We start from the raw sequence: 18,835 nt of genomic DNA on the forward strand, positions 1-18,835 counted from the left end.
CCATGGCGGGAGCGCGCTTACCTATGAGCTCTATGGCCCGGGGCAGCTTCTCGCCGCCGCGCGTCTCGGCGCGGGACAGCAGCGCGGCGTCCTCCTTCTTCTCCAGCCCCAGCTCCCTGCAGCGGCCGCGGCACGTGGTGGGGGAGCCCGGGGGCTCAGTGCGCCCGTCGGCGGGGCTGGCCCGGCCCTCGGCATCGAGGCCGCGCTCCGGCCAGGCAGGGTTCCGCGGCAGGAGCGGGAGGGCGGGTAAGGCGTGGCGGGAGAAGGCCGGGGACTCGGGCACCGGCACGGTGAGGAAGCGCGTGGAGGGCGCCGGCGAGGGCGCGCGGCTGCTCCCGGCCGCGCCCACGGACTTCACGCGCACGTCCACCTGCAGTTCCACCGGCGCCCAAGCGCCAGGCTGCTGCTCCCCTGGCGCCAGCTCGGCCCCCGGCGCCTCGCCGGCCTGGGGCTGCTCCGCCGCGGCGGGGCCGGGCGACGGCGGCTCGGAGCCCGCGGACGCCTGGCGGCGGAAGGCGCCGTAGCCCAGGCTGGGTGGCGGCAGCCTCAGGAACGCCGGGCGGGGCGGGGGCTGCTTCTTCCCGCCGGCGAGGTCCTGGCCCGCGCCCGCCGCCACCTTGACGGCCGGGACCAGACACAAGCTGCCCTCGGGACTCTCAGGCCGGCGCTCGCCGGCAGAGACCTGAGGCTGCTGCGGCTCCGCGACCTGGCTCCCCAGCGGGTTCATGGAGAACTCGGCCTGGTCTCCTTCCGATGCCGCCTGGGCCCGCTCCATCACGCGAGCCAAGCAACCGAGAGACGCAGAGCGGAACGCACCTGCGCCCAGGTACGGAGCTACCTGCCCCTCCCCGGTCTGGATTGGTCCAGCCTTTAAAATTGTTTTCAGACCACGCCCCCTCCTGTCCCCCCGCCCACCCCAAGTACCCCGCTGGGATTGGCTGTGGCTAGGACTGTTGGCCACGCCTCTTTAGGCTACCAGAGCCTCCCTCACCTGGCACCGGAATGGAGCGGGGCAGAGGACCCTAGCGGACGGGTAACCCAGAAGGACTGGGAACAGAGACAGAAGGAAGAACGCGGAGCCACGCCTGACTCCTCCCTCTTCTTTGCACCCAGTCCCACGGCCCTCTGCCATTGCGCTGACTTTGAGGGTTACAGCTTTGCGCTGAGAGTGGCTGGCCAAGCCTATGAGAGATCCTGGGACTTCGAAAGATCATCGGTGCACAGGAAATTGGGCAGCGTGAGGAAAAGTAGCAGAGCAGGTTGTCCTGACAGTGTAGTGGGGGAAGGAGCACCACACCCGAGAGAGCTCCGCCACAGCAGAAGTCCCAGGGACTGCTACTCTGAAGGCCTGACTCCTACTGGTTTAACTCATTCAACACTGATGGATGAACGAGCATGAATGTGTGTTTTTCACGGAGAGAGAAGCCTGGTCCCCAGGAAGCCTGGTGTGGCGCAATACAAGGTGCCCAAAGCTGGCTAGTGATCTGAATACCATTTAAAAATACATATATTCCCGACTGGGCTCCACCCAGACTTACTGAATCTCCTAAGGGGATGATGCCACTTTTAACAAGTGCCCTAAGGTAAAACTGACAAATAAAAGCCACTCTGTTAAATCTGAATTTCAAAAAAACAAGAGTTAGGTTTTTAGCATAAGTATATCCCAAGCACTGTGTGTCCATTTAAAAATTATTCATTACCTGAAATTAAAATTTAATCTGCCTCCTATATTTTTATTTGCTACATCTAGGCAACCTTACCCCAAGGACTTATACTGGATTGGTCTTAGGAGCAACATCTGGAAAGACCAGGTACTTGTTACTCCTAGGGGAGAGGGAAGGAAGGAGGATGTGGATGAGGGATGCTAGGAAGGGATGCTGTCCCCCTCCCCCAGGACAAGTAATTGAGACAAAAGGTCCAGTGGAAAGAAAGGGCTATATGCAAAAGTTATGTTTACGGGCTCTTGAGTGGCTCAGAAGGTTAAGCATCCAACACTTGATTTTGGCTCAGGTCATGATCTCATGGTTCATGAGATCTAACCCTACAGCACAGAGCCTGCTTAGGATTCTCTCTCTCTCAAAATAAATAAACTTAAAATATATATGTTATGTTTAATCCCTTCAAAAACCAAGACCATATATTTAATGTGGGGACATATTCATGCATGAAAATACATTTTAAAAGATGTGAAATGATATGCACCAAAGTGGTAATAGTGGGTTCTGCTGTAGATTGTTTGGGGAGACAGTCTAGTAGACTTTAATCTTACCTATAATCTTTCTACTTTCTAAAAAGAGAATGTATGCATATTCTTGAATAAAAATCCATTTTTACAAAGATGGCATACTGTAAGGTTTTTTAGAGCTGAAGATTACTATAAAAATTAAACTAATGCAGATGTATATAAAATATTATTTTTGTAAAATTTTTAAATTTATTTTTAAGAGGGAGCAAGACAGAGTACTAGCAGCGGAGGGACACAGAGAGAGAGAGACACTGAATCTGAAGAAGGCTCCAGACTCCGAGCTATCAGCACAAAGCTCAGAACCTGACACGGGGCTTGAACTTGCGAATTGGGAGATCATGACCTGAGCTAAAGTCAGATGCTCAACAGACTGAGCCGCCAGGCACCCCAGAAGTGTATAAAATATAAAGGAAAGGTCTCTACCCTCTTTTTCCCCTCTCAGAGGTAGCCACTGTCCCTGCTGAGATTGGTTGCTTGTCCCAGTTTAGAGTGACCTGGGGTAAGAGAGGAGCACCCTGACTTTGCTTTGCTGTTTACACACCTTCTCCTGGAATGATGATTATCAAATAGCTTATAACCTCAAGCGTCTCTAATGTCCCAGGTGTTTGGGCTCAGAGTCAGTTAGGAAAATACAATGTGCTTCACATTTAGACATGCTCCCATGACCTTGTCGGAGATACCCCCCAGGCCTGGCTCCCCTGGCCACAGCCCACCCCACTGGACTGGGCTCCTGACTCAGAGGCACTCAAGGGCATCTAAATTCCACCTTGAATTTGAACCGTGGTTGGCACGGGCATCAACGGTGCCAGAGGTGGGGCCATCACCGGCTGCAAGAAGTACGAGCAGAAGGTGCAGTGGACTTAAGATGCGGTCATGGCCAGACCCTCCCACCTGTCTTCTTCTTCTTCTTTTTTTAATAGTTTATTGTCAAGTTGGTTTCCATATAACACCCAGCGCTCATCCCCACAAGTGCCCTCCCCCACGCCCATCATCCCACTTCCCCTCCCCCCCACCCCCATTAGCCCTCAGTTCTCAGCATTCAAGAGTCTCTCATGGTTTGCCTCTCTCCCTCTTCCCCACTATTTTCCCCCCTTCTTCTCCCCTACGGTCCTTTGTTAAGTTCCTCCTAATCCTCCTATACGTGCAAACATATGATATTTGTCCTTCTCCGCCTGACTTATTTCGCTCAGCATAACACCCTCAAGGTCCATCCATGTTGCTACAGATGGCCAGATTTCATTGTTTCTCATTGCCATGTAGTATTCCATGGTATAGATAAACCACATCTTCTTGATCCATTCGTCCGTTGATGGACACTTAGGCTCTTTCCATGTTTTGGCTATAGCTGAGAGTGCTGCTATGAACATTGGGGTCCATGTGCTCCTATGCATCAGCACTCCTGTATCCCTTGGGTAAATTCCTAGCAGTGCTATTGCTGGGTCATAGGGGAGTTCTAGTGTTAATTTTTTGAGGAACCTCCACACTGTTTTCCAGGGGGGCTGCACCCGTTTACATTCCCACCAACAGTGTAGGAGGGTGCCCGATTCTCCACTCCTCGCCAGCATCTCTTCTCCCACCTGTCTTCTGTCTGCTCTTGTGGGCAGTCGCACTTTCATTTTGCAAACACTCACCAAGCAGGGTGCCGAGCCTGTGGGTAGACAGCGTTGGCACATTCAGGGGCAGTGGTGCCATGATGATCTCTTCCCCTTTAATCTCTCCCTTTCTACTGGTTCTTCCCCATCAGCTGTAAACATGAGCAGGTTGTAAAGGCCTCCTAGGACCCTATTTCCTCCTCAAGCTAACACTCTTTATTTCCTCCTTGCACAACCAGCCTTCCTTAACACTCACTTTCTCATTGCATCTCATCCCGAGCCCCCCTTAAACCACTGCAGTGTTTCTTCTCCCACGAGTCTGGGAGAAATTTTCCTGGCCAAGGGCACCACACATCACAACTCCAGCAGATTTCTTCAGTGCTTGCTTGCTCTCTCAGAAGCCGCACATCTGTGGCTTTCCTGACACTGCACTCTGCTGGTTTTCTATCTGCTCCCAGAGGCTTCTAACTGTCCATTAGGTCACTGGCTCTCCAGCCCAGATCTTTCTCTGGATCTTGACCACACAGGTAAGCTATGGGTTGAATTTTGTCTCTGCAGCCTGCCCTGCCCCAAATTCATTTGTTAAAGTCTTAATCCCCAGAGCCCCAGAATGCGACCTCATTTGGAATTAGGGCAGTTACTGGGATGACGTCATATGACTAGTGTCCTTATATAAAAAGGGGAGATTTGGACACAAACACACACACAGGGAGAACGCCGTGTGAACATGAAGGCAGGGATCAGGGTGAAGTGCCTACGAGCCAGGGAAGGCCAAAGATTGCTCGCAAACCACCAAAGCTAGAAGATAGGCCTAGAACAACTTCTTTTCCCACAGACCTCAGGAGGAACCAGCCCTACCAATGCCTTGACCTTGAACTGCCTGCCTCCACAACTGTGAGAGAATGCGTTTTGTCCTCGAGCTTCTCAGCCTGTTACTTTGTTACTGCAGGCAGCCCCTGCAAACAGGTCACCCGTGGCTGCCTGCCCTGGGCCATGGCAGGATGCAGGTGGTCTCTGGGCCCCACCCTTTGTCACCTCGAACAGCTGTGCCAATCAGATTCTCCCTCTCGGGAATCTGGCACTTGATCTGAGAGACCCAGGGCTGGGAGGTGTCACAGCTCCGGGAGGGCCGCTCCCACAAACTCCTCTTCAGGCCCCTGCAATTTCTCTGGTTTCACCCCTTCCTAAAGCTTGACTGTCCATTTCTGTGGATGTCATGTGACCCTGGAGTCTTTCCCCTACCTCCCTTTTTTTTAATCTTGAGTTAGCATGTATCATTTACCACTCTAACTGCAAGTAGCAGAAACCCCAATTCAACCACCAGCTGCGTTGGGCCCCGTGGGGCTCCCATGGGGTGAGGCCCAGGCTTTGGAGGAGTCTCCATTGCACCTTCAATGGCAGAGCCAAGAGCTTTGTCAACAGAAGGCCATTTACGGGACACCTGGGTGACCCATGGGTTAAGTGTCCAACTCTTGATTTCGGCTTAGGTCATGATCTCATGGTTTGTGAGATCAAGCCGTGTCAGGTTCTGTGCTAACAGAATGGAGCCTGCTTGGGATTCTCTCTCTCTCTCTCTCTCTCTCTCTCTCTCTCTCAGCCTCTCCCTGGCTCGTGCTCTCTCTCAAAATAAATAAACTTAAAAAAAAAAAAAGGATGTGGTGAAACGGGCACCCTCCTACACTGTTGGTGGGAATGTAAACTGGTACAGTCCCTCTGGAAAACAGTGTGGAGGTTCCTCAAAAAATTAACAATAGAACTCCCCTATGAACCAGCAATAGCACTGCTAGGAATTTACCCAAGGGACACAGGAGTGCTGACGCATAGGGTCACATGTACCCCAATGTTCACAGCAGCACTCTCAACAATAGCCAAAACATGGAAAGAGCCTAAGTGTCCATCAAGTGACAAATGGATCAAGAAGATGTGGTTTATCTATACAAGGGAATACTACATGGCGATGAGAATGAATGAAATTCTGGCCATGTGTAGCAACATGGATGGACCTTGAGGGTGTTATGCTGAGCAAAATAAGCCAAGCAGAGAAGGACAGATACCATATGTTTGCACGTATAGGAGGATTAGGAGGAACTTAACAGAGGACCGTGGGGGAGAAGAAGGGGGGAAGAATAGTGGGGGAGAGGGAGGGAGGCAAACCATGAGAGACTCTTGAATGCTGAGAACAAACTGAGGGCAGATGGGGTGGGGGAGAGGGGAAGGGGGGTGATGGGCATGGAGGAGGGCACTTGTGGGGATGAGCACTGGGTGTTATATGGAAACCAACTTGACAATAAACTACTAAAATAAAATAACATCTTTTTCTGCTCACAATAGCAATACATGATTGTGATACAAAATTTAAATATTATAGAAATACATGCTATAGAAAGTGATTTCATGACTCAGACATCTTTATGATTAACATTTCTTTCAATATAGAGTCTTCTGGATTTTTTTCTATGCCTACCTTACCTGCATTGTTATTATACGTATGTGTATTTATTTCCAAAATGTTGCTCATACTAAATACATACCCATACAGGATTCATGTGAGCAGTCTTCTGCTGGTGGACATTCGAGTTGTTTCTATGTGGACAAGCAGTCCTGTTTGAGCAAAACCAGTGCAAAAGCTACAGTTACAATTCAGTGGCATCCTGTGCATTGTTTGTAAAAATCAAACCGATGATATCTTCAGATAGCTTTGTTAAAATGGAACTGCTGAGCCAAAGGCTGGTCACAGTTTTGCATCTGATGGACAGTGTCAACAGTCCCCAAATTCCTCATGAGAAGCTGAACAAACAGGGGATAAGGGGCCGTTCCCCATAGCCTCCCCAGCACTTGATATGATCGATTTTCTTAGTCTTTACCAATCTGAGGGGTGAAATTGTGAAATTTCAACTTGCATTTTTTAGTTATGGATGAACTTGAACTTGAAGAGGTTCATTCTTTACCTGTCTTACAGAGCAGTGTCCTTACCAGCCTCAGGGTCTGTGTGCAGGGCCTCTAAGGTCAGTTCCAGAGCATGGGCTGGTTCCCGGAAGTGGCTTAGGAGGCACTCTTGTCACTCCTACCTGTCCCCACACCGTGGCATCCACTGGCCCGGGGACAGTGATGGTATCTGACCTGTCTGAACAGACCCGAGAGTTGTAAAAGCATAAGCGAAAGCACGGCTCGCTTCTCCTAGGGAGGAAGCACACACGGCCACCCCAGGTTCCTGGCTGATGTCACCCACTCTGGCATCCGGAGCCCTGCCAGGGCTTGTGGACACCCAGCGGAGAGGGGGAAGGGTGGTTTCTGCATGGCCAGCTCCCTGGCAGTCATCCTCAGCTCACATTCCACCTGCTCAGAGGCCCAGGGGCACCCAAGCCAGCCAGTGGCACTCCTGTCCCTTGCCTGGGGACGGTCTTCATAGCGCTTCGGGACGATCTCTGGCTCACAAGTTCACATATTTGTTTCATTGTTCAGTGTTTGTCTCTGGCCTTCTAGAAATCATTGCCATATCCCTAGAACAGTATCTGGCATGTTCGTCTCTGGTTCTTGGCTGATGTCACCCCCAGTGGCTTAGTGAATATTATAAGTTTGTTTGAATGTTTATTTATTTTTGAGAGACAGAGCATGAGCGAGGGAGGTGCAGAGAGACGAGACACAGAATCTGAAGCAGGCAAGTCCCTCCAGCCACACAATCACTCTGCGCCCCTGGCTTTGTCTCTGTTGCTCTCTGAGACCTCAGCCGTCAGTGGGGAGTGACAGGCAGTCCTGTCTCTGCCTCAGTCAGTGGAGGACCCACCTGCAGCTAACCTGGGCAGGGGAGACACCCACACGGCTCCCGTGGGGGAACGTAGGAGGCTAAGCCCCGTGTGCCGGTACAGCCGCAACAGGGATGGAGAAAACAGAGAGCTCATCCAGGGAGACTTGCAGAAGAGCAGGAAAACATCTCCCTGAGTCATCAGCTGCTTGCTTTCTGCAAGTCCGAACAGAGGCCCTCTCTTGCTGGGAGCGCCACCCCTGGAATGTGCTCCTGTAGACAGCAGTGCATGCGTGCTGGATGGTGAGTAGCTAGTGTGTGTGTGTGTGTGTGTGTGTGTGTGTGTGTGTGTGTGTATGTCTGTGTGTGTGTGTGTGCATGTGAATGTGCGTGAGTGAGTGTGTGTGCGCGCACAGAGACCCTGAGGCTGGTAAGGCTCCTGTGTTACGATTATTTTATAAGCAAGCAGACCCAGCTTGTGGATAACGGCCCCCACCTTCGCTGATCTGTATGTGTCTGGGACTCAGCACCTGGAAACGATCTGGATGCAGCAGGTGCGAGCCCCAGGGAACCAGGTGGAGAATGGACAGGGCAGGCACAGGGACCTGAGATCCCTCCCCTCACTTGTGTGTAAAAGACTCCACCAGGCTGGGACCGACCCCCGTCCCCAGCCAATGCCCTCGAGCACCTTGGTGAGGAGGCCCCAAGTGTGGCCTAGTGGGTCTCCAGCCTGCCAACTATAGATTTTCTCAGCCTCTATCATTGGGTGAGCCACTTCCTTATAATATTACATGACATGTGTCACTCCTTATAATATATAGAAGGAATTGGCTCACCCAATGACAGAGGCTAAGAAATCCGCCGAGACCCCTCTTGGTTCTGTTTCTCTAAAGAACCCTGACTAACACAGCCTTTGTTGAGTGGCACACACTCCTCTTCCAGAACCATGCCGCCCAGCGGCAGCCTCCACACACCCCGGTTCACCCCCTCCCGCCATTTGGGAGCAGGCCTCTGGCGCTGTGGGGACATCCTCCAGCCCTGGGCTGTTCTTTGGACTCAACCCAGACTCCTCCTCTATCCCAAGTCTCCTGTGTTATGATTTTTTTATAAGTCTAAGCTTTTAAAAATAAAACACTCAACTCTCCCCTGGGACTAGGAACTCTTCCATGTTCAGGACAAAAAGTCCAAATGCCCCGGGAAGAGGAAAAGCAGAAGATCCCTCTCTTTTTGGGTAACGAGTCAGTAGGAGAATAAGATGGCTACCTCTGAACCGGACTATTCCTGCCCATCGGCTTGGCATCCTCTCTGCCGTCAGGGGCAGGCGTGACGGGGTGCTCTGCCCCAGGGGGCTGGGTCCTCACACACGTGCGAATCTAGGTTAGCGGGCAGCCCGAGGCTAAAGCAGTTCACAGCCTGTGCTGCCGGCGTTCACCCTGCTTGAGAGCCCCTCTGCTGGACCCTGTGCCCGGGGCCCCAGGGGGTGACTCACTACAGAGAAGATGGGGGTTCACTTCAATCCCCCCTGGATCTAAAGGATGGGTCCCCCCAGGGAGGCTGGGCTGCTCCGGCATGGCCAGGTGCCAGGCTAGATGGTGGCGGCAGCCAGCAGGCAGCCCTGGGCTGCTCAGGAGGAAAGATCAGACCCGGGGCCTTGGCAACCCCAAGGCCAACATGGGGGTCACTCTCCCCTGACTGTCCTGGGCCCAGAAACTGGGTCTTTCCGGAACTGACCTGGCTGCCTCTGCCTGTGAAAGGCACGGGCTCACCTGTCCAAGGTGTGCACCTACCTGTCCGTGGCACGGAGTCACCTGTCTGAGGCGTGGCTGCCTATCTGAAGCTTGGAGTTCCCTGCCCTCCTAGGCCCTGGTCCTTCCCAACCCCGTTCTGCTTCTGTGATGGCCCCTCTCAGCCGCCTCCAGCTGTCTCTTCGGTCCCCTCTGCTCACCTCAGGGTAAGTGGGCCTGCTTCCTGAAATCTGTCTCAGATACTGGAAGGGTCCTGAACCCTCAAGGGCTTCTCCCTGTGAGAGAAAGGAGGGTACTGCGTGAACACTGTGACTCCCCAGGGAACCCCACTCCCCTCACAAGGGAACAGCCCCAGAATTCAGGGGGTCTCCACATGCTGTCCCTATGTCATGGCCACTGCTGCCTGCAAGTTCCAATGCCAGCACACCTCACGGCCAGATCTTCCCTCAGGCCTTAATCCAACCCTGTGTCCCTTTTCTCTAGGGGCTCAGGAGGCTGATCCCCCCTCACCCACAGATCCAGCCACACCCCAGTGTCCCCAGTGACCCATGACTCTCAGGGGCAGCCCAGGGCCTGGACATTGCTTGACCACAGACATTTGTGCCAACCTCTCCTGCACCTGCTGAGACCCCCCCTCAAGGTGTAGACTCTCCATGTCTGACCAAGTATGGCCCAGAAAGAGTTCGAAATCCCTTTCCTGCCCCAAAAGTGGAAGTTGCAAGGACCTTCCGTGGCCCAGGTTAACAACGCAGGTAATGCCCATGTCCTTTAATGGAGACCAGGAGCACTCGACCGATATGACACTGATGCTAACACTTCCGCCTAAGGTTTGGCCGGGGCGGGGGTGCCCCTAGGCCACACTGCTGGTGGTGGTGTGCAAATGCCTTCCAAACAGCGAGACCATGTGGGCAGACCATGTTCAGTCCTGCACGGTTAGGAGCATGACACGATTGCCTGTCAAACACAAGGAGAGGGAAGGCCAGAGAGAGTCGGTCATGGCGTGCAGCAAGGTTGAGATCTTCCCTGGGGCGCGGTACATGTGGGTCAAAATGACCCAAGCTTTCTAGGAGACACTGAAGTGAAAATGCAAGCAAGTAGAGGAAAAGCAGTTTCTCTCCCCAAAGTGAAGGCCAAATTCATCAGTTATGAAGAAGTGATGTCTGACGGGGATGCTACTGAAGATCTCTGGCTGTGAAGGGACACTATTAAAGAAAATATGTTAAAGCGTTTGTGAAAATTTCCCATTTTATTTCTGTAAAACTTGATATCTGGTTGTCCTTTATATAATGCAGGCAGAACTTTCCCTACTGTGTACCATGAATATTACTCATTACATGTAGATACATACATATAAAATCCATATATGTAATAGGGTAGAGTAGTGGAGGAGGGTCAGATAAATGGGAGCATGATTGAGAGAGAGAGAGTATTGAACCAGTTTCTGTCCTAATTCTAAACATGTGAGTCCTTTGGCCAAGTAGAAGTTGTCTGCCACTGAGCTCTAGCCAACATGAACAAAAACCCTCCAGAGAAGCAAACTTCTGGCAGAAGGGCCTTACATCCCTAACAATCTTGGGACCAAGTCCATGGGCCCCATCAAGGTCCCCTCCTCCATAAGAGAATAGAGACTTCTATTAGCAGGGACCCATCAGAGGCCCCAGGCCACAGGGGACCACATCATATGCCAATTCATGGCCACAGGGACCGAGCCTGTACATTCCAAATTGTAAATTCATATATATAACCCCAACAGGAAGTTCAAGGTCCAAACTGGGAGATCACCCATTGTCAAGCTCACTTTGTTAACAATTTTAAAGTTCATGATGAACTTCTACACATTAGAAGAAAATTGAATTTACTATTTTACCATAAGGATGTGTGAGGTTTACTAGGTTTGTATACAGGCTTCCTCTGAGAGTCGAAGGAAAGCTGGGAACCTTTCTCCTGTGTAGTAAAATACACAGCTTGCCGTTCTGTTTTACAGGGGTCACAGATTCCCTGAAAGCCACCTATGAGCAGAAATGTAAAGACCTCTGGTCTATTGGGTGAAGCCCACTGGTCACCAGTGGCTTATTAATTCCACCACATCTTTGCCCGTCAAGTTTTCACAGGCCACCAGGGTGCTGTTCTCCGCCTGTCTCATCAGAGCCCCAAACTGGGATTATGGATGACTTCAGATGCGACAGATTTAAATAACTCAAATACCATGATGCAGACAGCAGGAGAGCCACTCTGGCCACAGGGCTTGAGAATTAAACACTGATTTTCAACCAGAATGATAACATTTCTGCAAGCAAAGCATATCAACTGAAACAGGCATTAAGTTACTATGAACCTGAAGGGGATTCACAATGATAAGTAAGAAAACTTATGAGGGGCGCCTGATGGCTCAGAAGATTAAGCATCCAACTTCGGCTCAGGTTATGATCTCGAGGTTCACGAGCTTGAGCCTCATTTCAGGCTCTGCACTCTCTCTCCCTCTCTCTCTCTGCCCCTCGCTCACTTGTGCTCTCTCTCAAAGATAAATAAAATAAATAAATAAATAAACGTTAAAAAGAAAAAAGGAAAGAAAAATTATGATTTGGGGCACCTGGGTGGCTCAGTCAGTTAGGCATCCAACTTTGGCTCAGGTCATGACCTCAACAGTTCAGGAGTTCGAGCCCCACGTCAGGCTCTCTGCTGTCAGCATAGAGCCCACTTTGGATCCTCTATCTCCCTCTCTCTCTGCCCCTCCTCTGCTCACACACACACACACACTCTCTGTCTCTCTCTCTCAAAAATAAATAAAAACATTAAAAAAGGAGGGACAGCGCCCTGCAAGGTCCACGACCTCACTCAGGACAGGTCTGCCAGGCCTTGTACAGGCTCACATTTCTCTAGCTACTGAGGCAGCTCATGGTCGTTCCAGCTATTGAAACCTCCCTTTCCTTTGTGGTCTGAGAACATGTAAGTAAGAGACCCTCTGACTTGTTTGTCTGTCTTAGAGATTTCATTGTTACCTGGGGATAAGACACAATCCTGATACAAACCTAATGCAGAGAGAAACACTTTCTTATAGCTATTTTTTAAATGTTTATTTATTTTTGAGAGAGACAGAGAGAGCGCGAGCACAAGCAGGGGAGGGGCAGAGAGAGAGGGAGAGACAGAATTCGAAGCAGGCTCCAGGCTCTGAGCTGTCAGCACAGAGCCTGACGCAGGGCTCAAACTCACGAACCGTGAGATCATGACCTGAGCTGAAGTCGGACGCTTAACTGACTGAGCCACCCAGGCGCCCCTTGCTTGTGGCTTTGGTGAGCTGAGCTTCCCCTTCCCTCCAACATCCCATTTCCTGTCACCGTGTCAGTGGGTAGAAGATGAGGGTCTCAGTGCCATCCATCTTGTTTGGGGTTCTTAACGTTAGTGGTCGAATTGTGTCCTCCCAAGCTCCTATGTTGAAATCTCAACCTCAAGCATCTCAGAACATGACCTTCTTTGGAGACAGGGTCACCGCAGATGTAATTAGTTAAGGTGAGGTCGTTAGGGTGGCCCTAATCCAGTATAACTACGTAAGTACAAAAGGGGAGATCTGGACACAGACATGCATCCAGGGAGAACACCGTGCGAGCACAAAGACAGACCAGGGCCATATGTCCGCAGGCCAATAACCGCCAAAGATCACCAGCGAAGCCCTGGGAGCTGCGAGTCGGGAGCAGGTTCTCCCTGATGGCCCTCAGGAGGGGTCAATCCTGCTGACCCACTGCTCTTGGATTTTTAGACTCCGGAGTCTGTGGTCTACACCACCAAGTTTGTAGGACTTTCTCACAGCAAATGACTACATGTACCTGGGTCTCCGGTAGGCTGTGAGGAAACAGCTCACCCATTTCAAACATCAAAAAGTGCTTCACCGCTCAGGTTTTATAGACCAGATGGATGAAACATAAATCTGTCTTTGGACTCACCTTAATCTCTGTCCACTGGGACTGCAGTGACCTTTCAGTCCAGAGGTGCATCTTTGCGCGTGAAGTATTCTGGGCATAAGAGAAAGGAAGCCTGGCTTAAGGAACCAGAGCAACAGAATGGGGAAAATACATGTTTTCTGCCTGAAAAACCTTATCAAACGCCAACCACTGATGTCATTTCCCAGCAGTACCCCAGGGAAAGGTGTGCCCCTCCGGCTAATCCACCGTGCGCCTCCAAGGTAGTTTCCACTTGTGGGAGAATACTGTGGAGTTGTGGCCCACACCAACCAAAGAATCCTGGTCTGGGGCTCCATGCAGGAGTCTTTTCCCCAAAGTCAGTCCCCTAAATCCCTAAGGACTACAGGCTGCTCCTATCTGTTCCTGAGAAGGAAAAGGGGACCCCTGTGGGCAGGCTCACGGAGAGCAGGTAAATTTGAAGACTGTTTCCCTTCTTCTTGGGAGACACAGCCCCTGTGAGGCTGCATGGCTTTGTGCTCAATCAAGTGCTGAATTCCAGCTCCCAGGGTCCCACCCCTAACCAGTGCCCTTGTGCAGTGAGCAACCTGCACAAACATACATGGCAGCTCTGACGGCTCTCTCTGTCCCCAGTTTGCAGCTGCTCCTATTAATGACCGCATCCCATATGGGTAAGGCTACTGTCCTGTTGCCCAAGAATGGCAGGGAAGGTCCAAAGCTGTGGATAAGAGATACTAAATACCCTATATTCTAAATCCAAGGAACCCCTGCAGTCAGACTAAGCCCACCTGCAGGGTTATTGAGTGGTGTCTTGAGAACTTTCTTTCCCTCCCAATATAAGCGCACAGAGGAAAGGACGTTGTCAACCTTGGGGAATAGAGTGCCTCTAGAGAGAAGCTGTTCCCTTAAAGGGGTGAGTGCTTTTGTGACAGCTTTTGTAACAAGTCTTAAGCATTACCTTGCTTCAAGCTTATGCACACTTTGCTTGCTGACCTAAGTCCCTTCGTCTGTAGCAGAACCAACTTTCTTTGAGATTTGCAGAACACTGGCCTTGAGGAGTGAAGGACCAGACTTTTCCAGAAGAGAAGTCCTGACCACTTTTAAAAACAGCTGCCGCAGGTGCCAGCAAGTCTGGTCAGGATCATGCCAACAATACAGGACTAACCACTGGGCACCTGCTTCTCCTGCGCGCAGCCCCCTTCTCTCCCTTCCTTTCCCTTCCACTCTAAAACCCTCAGGCTTCTCCAGGACAGAGACTATGGTCTTTGACACATTAGTCCACCATCTACCCAGTTGTTGGCTTACTGAATAAAGCAACCCTTCCTTTCCCGCCACCACTTGTCTCTGAGTACTGATTTTTTTTGTCTGAGGAGTGATTTTTCCAGCGATGAGAAGCCCAACCTCCACTGGGAAGGGGTTCTCTGTCCAGTAGCACGTTCCCTCCATGAAGCCACGCTGGGGGGGGGGTGCAAGATCACCCCTAGTAAAGTTTTGGGGGGTGTCTAAAAATACGAGACTGGAGTCTTGTCCCCATCTGAATGTGTGCTACAGGATGCACTCGTTCCTGGGGTCTGTGCGTGCAGACCCAAGGAGTGGGGGGTGGGGTGGGGAGTGAGTTGGCTCTCCCGGAGGCTGTTTCAGGAACCCAAATTCTGTCTTCTCCTGCCCTGTCTTCTGGAGGTGGCACTCAGGGAGGGCAGGCCTGTCCTGAGCTCTTAGTCACTGGTGGAGCTCTCTCCGGGAGCCCGGTCTCCCCGAATACCTTTCCCCGCTCGCTCTCCCCGCCCCCCACCCCCCGACAAAGAGCGGGCTTTCCTAAGCCACACAGGTCTTCTGCAGAGTGCTCCCAGGGCCAACCTCACTGGGGCCACGGGCCTCCGCTTTCGAAGCCCAGGACACTGTTAACACGAGGCCTTACTCAAATGTGGCCAAGCCCCACCTTCCTCTGCGGAGGCGGGCCCAGGCCGCGGGGTGCAGGCGAGCGATGGGCCACCCATCAGCCACCACCCCCTTCCCCCGCAACAGAGCCTGGGATTGGGTCCACTCCGCACCCTAAAGCGTTCCCGCACTAACCAGAACGGTCCACACTTGTAGCGTCGGCCGGCTTCGCGTCCGAACGCAGCAGTATATCCTGCTGTCACTAGATGGCGACCCTGCGTAAAGGTAACGCAGAGAATCGCTACTTCGCGTTTCCAGCCCGGCTGCGGGAGGCTGTAGGGGGGACGCGCAGCGCCTTGCCGGAGGCGGGGTCGGCGGTGGGACGCAGCCAGCCAGAGGCTGCAGGAGACTGCGTGGGCGTGACCGCCCCGCCCCCCCGTGCTCGGAGGCGTGGCTGTGGGGCGCAGCCCCGCCCCCTCCCCCGGGCATCCTGTGCGCTCCGCCCCCTGCCCCTGCTCCTTCCCTCCCGTTTGGCTATCCCTGTGGGATTTCGGGACAGGAGCTCTAGATGGGGAGAGAGCCGCACCGGCCGGCCGAGCAGGGGCGCCTGAGGCGTAAACCCCGGGCTCAAGAGCACCCAAGGTGGGCGCTGAGCGTGAACTTCAAGATCCGACCTCCGACCGCAGAACAGTTTCCTCGAAAAACCGGAGAGGCTCCCCACCTTGGTAGCTTCTTGTCTTCCCTCCCTCTCCGCGCCACTGTAGCGTGCGCTCCAGGAGCAGGTGCTCAGGAAATACTTGGGCAGTGCCTGAGGTTGCCTGCAATTCTCCAGACTGACCCCCTCACCCGGGGTTTCTCCCTTAATCTCTCTCTGGGCAGGACAGCCCCAGAGTTTCCAGTTTTCTGGAAGGGCTCCCTGAAACCACAACCTTCTGCTTCAGAAACCAAGTTATAGGTTTCTTGTTTGCGGGGCTTCTGGTCCTCTGAGGCCACTTCCCTTCCATATTAACTACTCACTCTGCCCCATGGTAGCTGAATTCAGGCTTCCGGTCTGGCTGAGGGAAAACAAATAATAACTACCAAAAGTCCCAAGTGGTTCCTGTGATTGGGGGCAGGCTCCATGGCAGCTGCTTGGTCTTCAAGAGAGATACTTCCCAAGAGCTTCTTGAGTCTCCCAAAGTTCACAAATGGCAACAGTTCATGAGACATTGATGATGATGCCATAAACTGAGCATCTGGGGTTGTTTGTGCCATCTAGTGGTTAGACACCAGGGATGATGCTGAACATCCGACAATGCACAGGACAGTCCACCAGGACAAAGAATCATCCAGAACAAAATGTCAACAGTGCAGATTCTGCTGAGAAAACCTGGAATATGGGAATGTTTATTTGGCTCCTGTGTGGCTCCTTAAAAAAAGTCTCAGAGGCGCCTGCGTGGCTCAGTCCGATTAGCTTCCGACTTCAGCTCAGGTCATGATCTTGTGGTTTGTCGGTTCAAGCCCCCAGTCGGGCTCTGTGCTGACAGCTCGGAGCCTGGAGTCTGCTTCAGATTCTGTCTCCCTCTCTCTCTACCTCTGCCCCTCTCATGCTCTGTCTCTGTCTCTCAAAATTAAATAAACATAAATTTTTTTAAAAAAAATCTGTCCAGGAACACAGAATTGTCCCTGTGCTTATTCTCATTCTATACATTAACTACCTCTTCCTTGTCTGCTGGTTTTTTTAAAAAAAATATTTAAATGTTTATTTATTTTTGAAGGAGAGAGAGAGAGAGAGAGAGAGAGAGAGAGAGTGTGTGTGTGTGTGTGTGTGTGTGTGTGTGTGTTAGTGGGGGAGGGGCAGAGTCCAAAGCAGGCTCCAGGCTCTGAGCTGTCAGCACAGAGCCCAACTCAGGGCTCAAAACCATGAACCCAGAGATCATGACCTGAGCTAAATTCCGACACACAAGTGACTGAGCCACCCAGGCGCCCTTCCTTGTCTGCTATTTTGTTTCTTATCTCATGACCCTCTATGGCACAGTTGTGCTCCTTCCTATCACTTCTGGTGCATTGCTGACTAGTTAGCGATTAGGGACAACAGCAGACGCGGTGAGAGCTGGCTAGCTGGCCAGCCCTGCTCCCCGGATTGAGTGTTCTCCCACACCACTGTCTGAAACACCGCACACGACTGCTTATTCACACAACTATAGCACGAAGACTTGCAGACTCCCTAAGCCTTACCCAGAGTCTTATTGTATTATACTGTATTACTTTTATTTAAGCAGAAGTTTAGACAGCAAATATTTACTGGGTGACTTTAAGAATAAATGAAGGATCTGACCCCCAGCTTATTGTGTCTCCAGGCAGAGGATCAGTCCTGTTGTGGGAACACAGGTGCTGATAACCAACGCGTCTTGGGGGCGCTAGTTTACCTCGCTCTGTATGATCCTGCCTCATGTGAGATCTACTGATGTGTTCAGCTCATGACGAATCCTGACGCTGACATCGAAATTTTTCCCACCTTCATATCACCTCAGGAAGACACTGACTCCAGACCCTGTTCTGCTGATTTCCAGTCCTAATGAGGACACTGGAACATTTACTTTTTAATATATTGTTTAATGTTTATTTATTTATTTATTTTTAATGTTAATTTAGTTTTGAGAGGGAGAGAGACAGAGTGTGAGCAGGGGACGGCCAGAGAGAGACACACACAGAATCCGAAGGAGATTCCAAGCTCCGAACAGTCAGCAATGCAAGGCTCGAACTCACGGTGAGATCATAACCTGAGCCAATAGTTGGACGCTTAACTGATGGAGCCACCCAGGCACCCTTTATTTATTTATTTATTTATTTATTTATTTATTTATTTATTTATTTATTTTTATGTTTTATTTATTTCTAGGGGAGAGAGAGAGAGAGAGAGAGACAGCATGAGCAGGGGAGGGTCAGAGAGAGAGGGAGTCACAGACCGAAACAGGCTCCAGGCTCTGAGCTGGCAGTCAGCACAGAGCCCGACGTGGGCCTCGAACCCACAAACCGCGAGATCATGACCTAAGCGAAAGTCAGACGCTTAACCGACTAAGCCACCCAGGTGCCCCTTTATTTATTTATTTTTAAGAAAGGGCGTGGGTGTGTGTGCACACACAGGGGAGGGGCAGAGAGAGAGGGAGAGAGAAAATCCCAAGCAGGCTCCGTGCTATCAGTGCAGAGCCTGACTCAAGGCTCAAACTCAGGAAGGGTGACATCATGAACTGAGCTAAAATCAAGAGTGGGATGCTCAACCGACTGAGCCACCCAGGTGCTCCCGAAGAAAAGGTATTTTAAAAATGTATATGCTTGCACAAGAAAAGCCTAGGTATTACTTTTGTAATAAGAAAATATGCGTTTATTCTTGTCCTTAGAGGAAAAACAAAATAAGATTTATTTTTCCCCCCAGTCTGTACATGTTGAGTTTTCTGTCACTTGCTGGTTCCTATCACCCTCTCAGGAGAGGGCTAATGCATGAGGCAGTGGTTTTGGGCAGGATTATTATAGAAGACATCATTCTCATCCAAAGGTCAGGGTTTGGCCAGGCCCCACTTTTCTTGACAGCAGATTCTGGTTCCATCAAGAAATGCTAAACATAGCTGTCTCGGCATTCTCCAAGCGGGTACCCAGGACACTCACCCTGGTGGCAGATGACACCCAGTGGTCTCTTACTCAGGAACTTCTAGAGAGCAAGGGAGACCACCGAGAGGCTC

At 51.4% G+C, this 18,835-nt stretch overlaps 1 protein-coding gene across 1 annotated transcript in view; it reads right to left on the reverse strand.

The window, feature by feature from the left end:
* Nucleotides 1–826, reverse strand: part of KLRG2 (killer cell lectin like receptor G2) — a 14,624-nt gene extending 13,798 nt beyond the window's left edge. Inside the window, exon 1 of the mRNA XM_039234041.1 lies at nt 22–826. Within this exon, the coding sequence (XP_039089972.1) occupies nt 22–775 (754 nt within the window). The 5' untranslated portion in view covers nt 776–826. The remainder of the gene's footprint in view (nt 1–21) is intronic.
* Nucleotides 827–18,835: the final 18,009 nt, after the last annotated feature.

Source organism: Hyaena hyaena, unplaced genomic scaffold (assembly GCF_003009895.1).
Source record: "Hyaena hyaena isolate Hyena2069 unplaced genomic scaffold, ASM300989v1 scaffold_82, whole genome shotgun sequence".
In the NCBI taxonomy this organism is placed as follows: domain Eukaryota; kingdom Metazoa; phylum Chordata; class Mammalia; order Carnivora; family Hyaenidae; genus Hyaena; species Hyaena hyaena.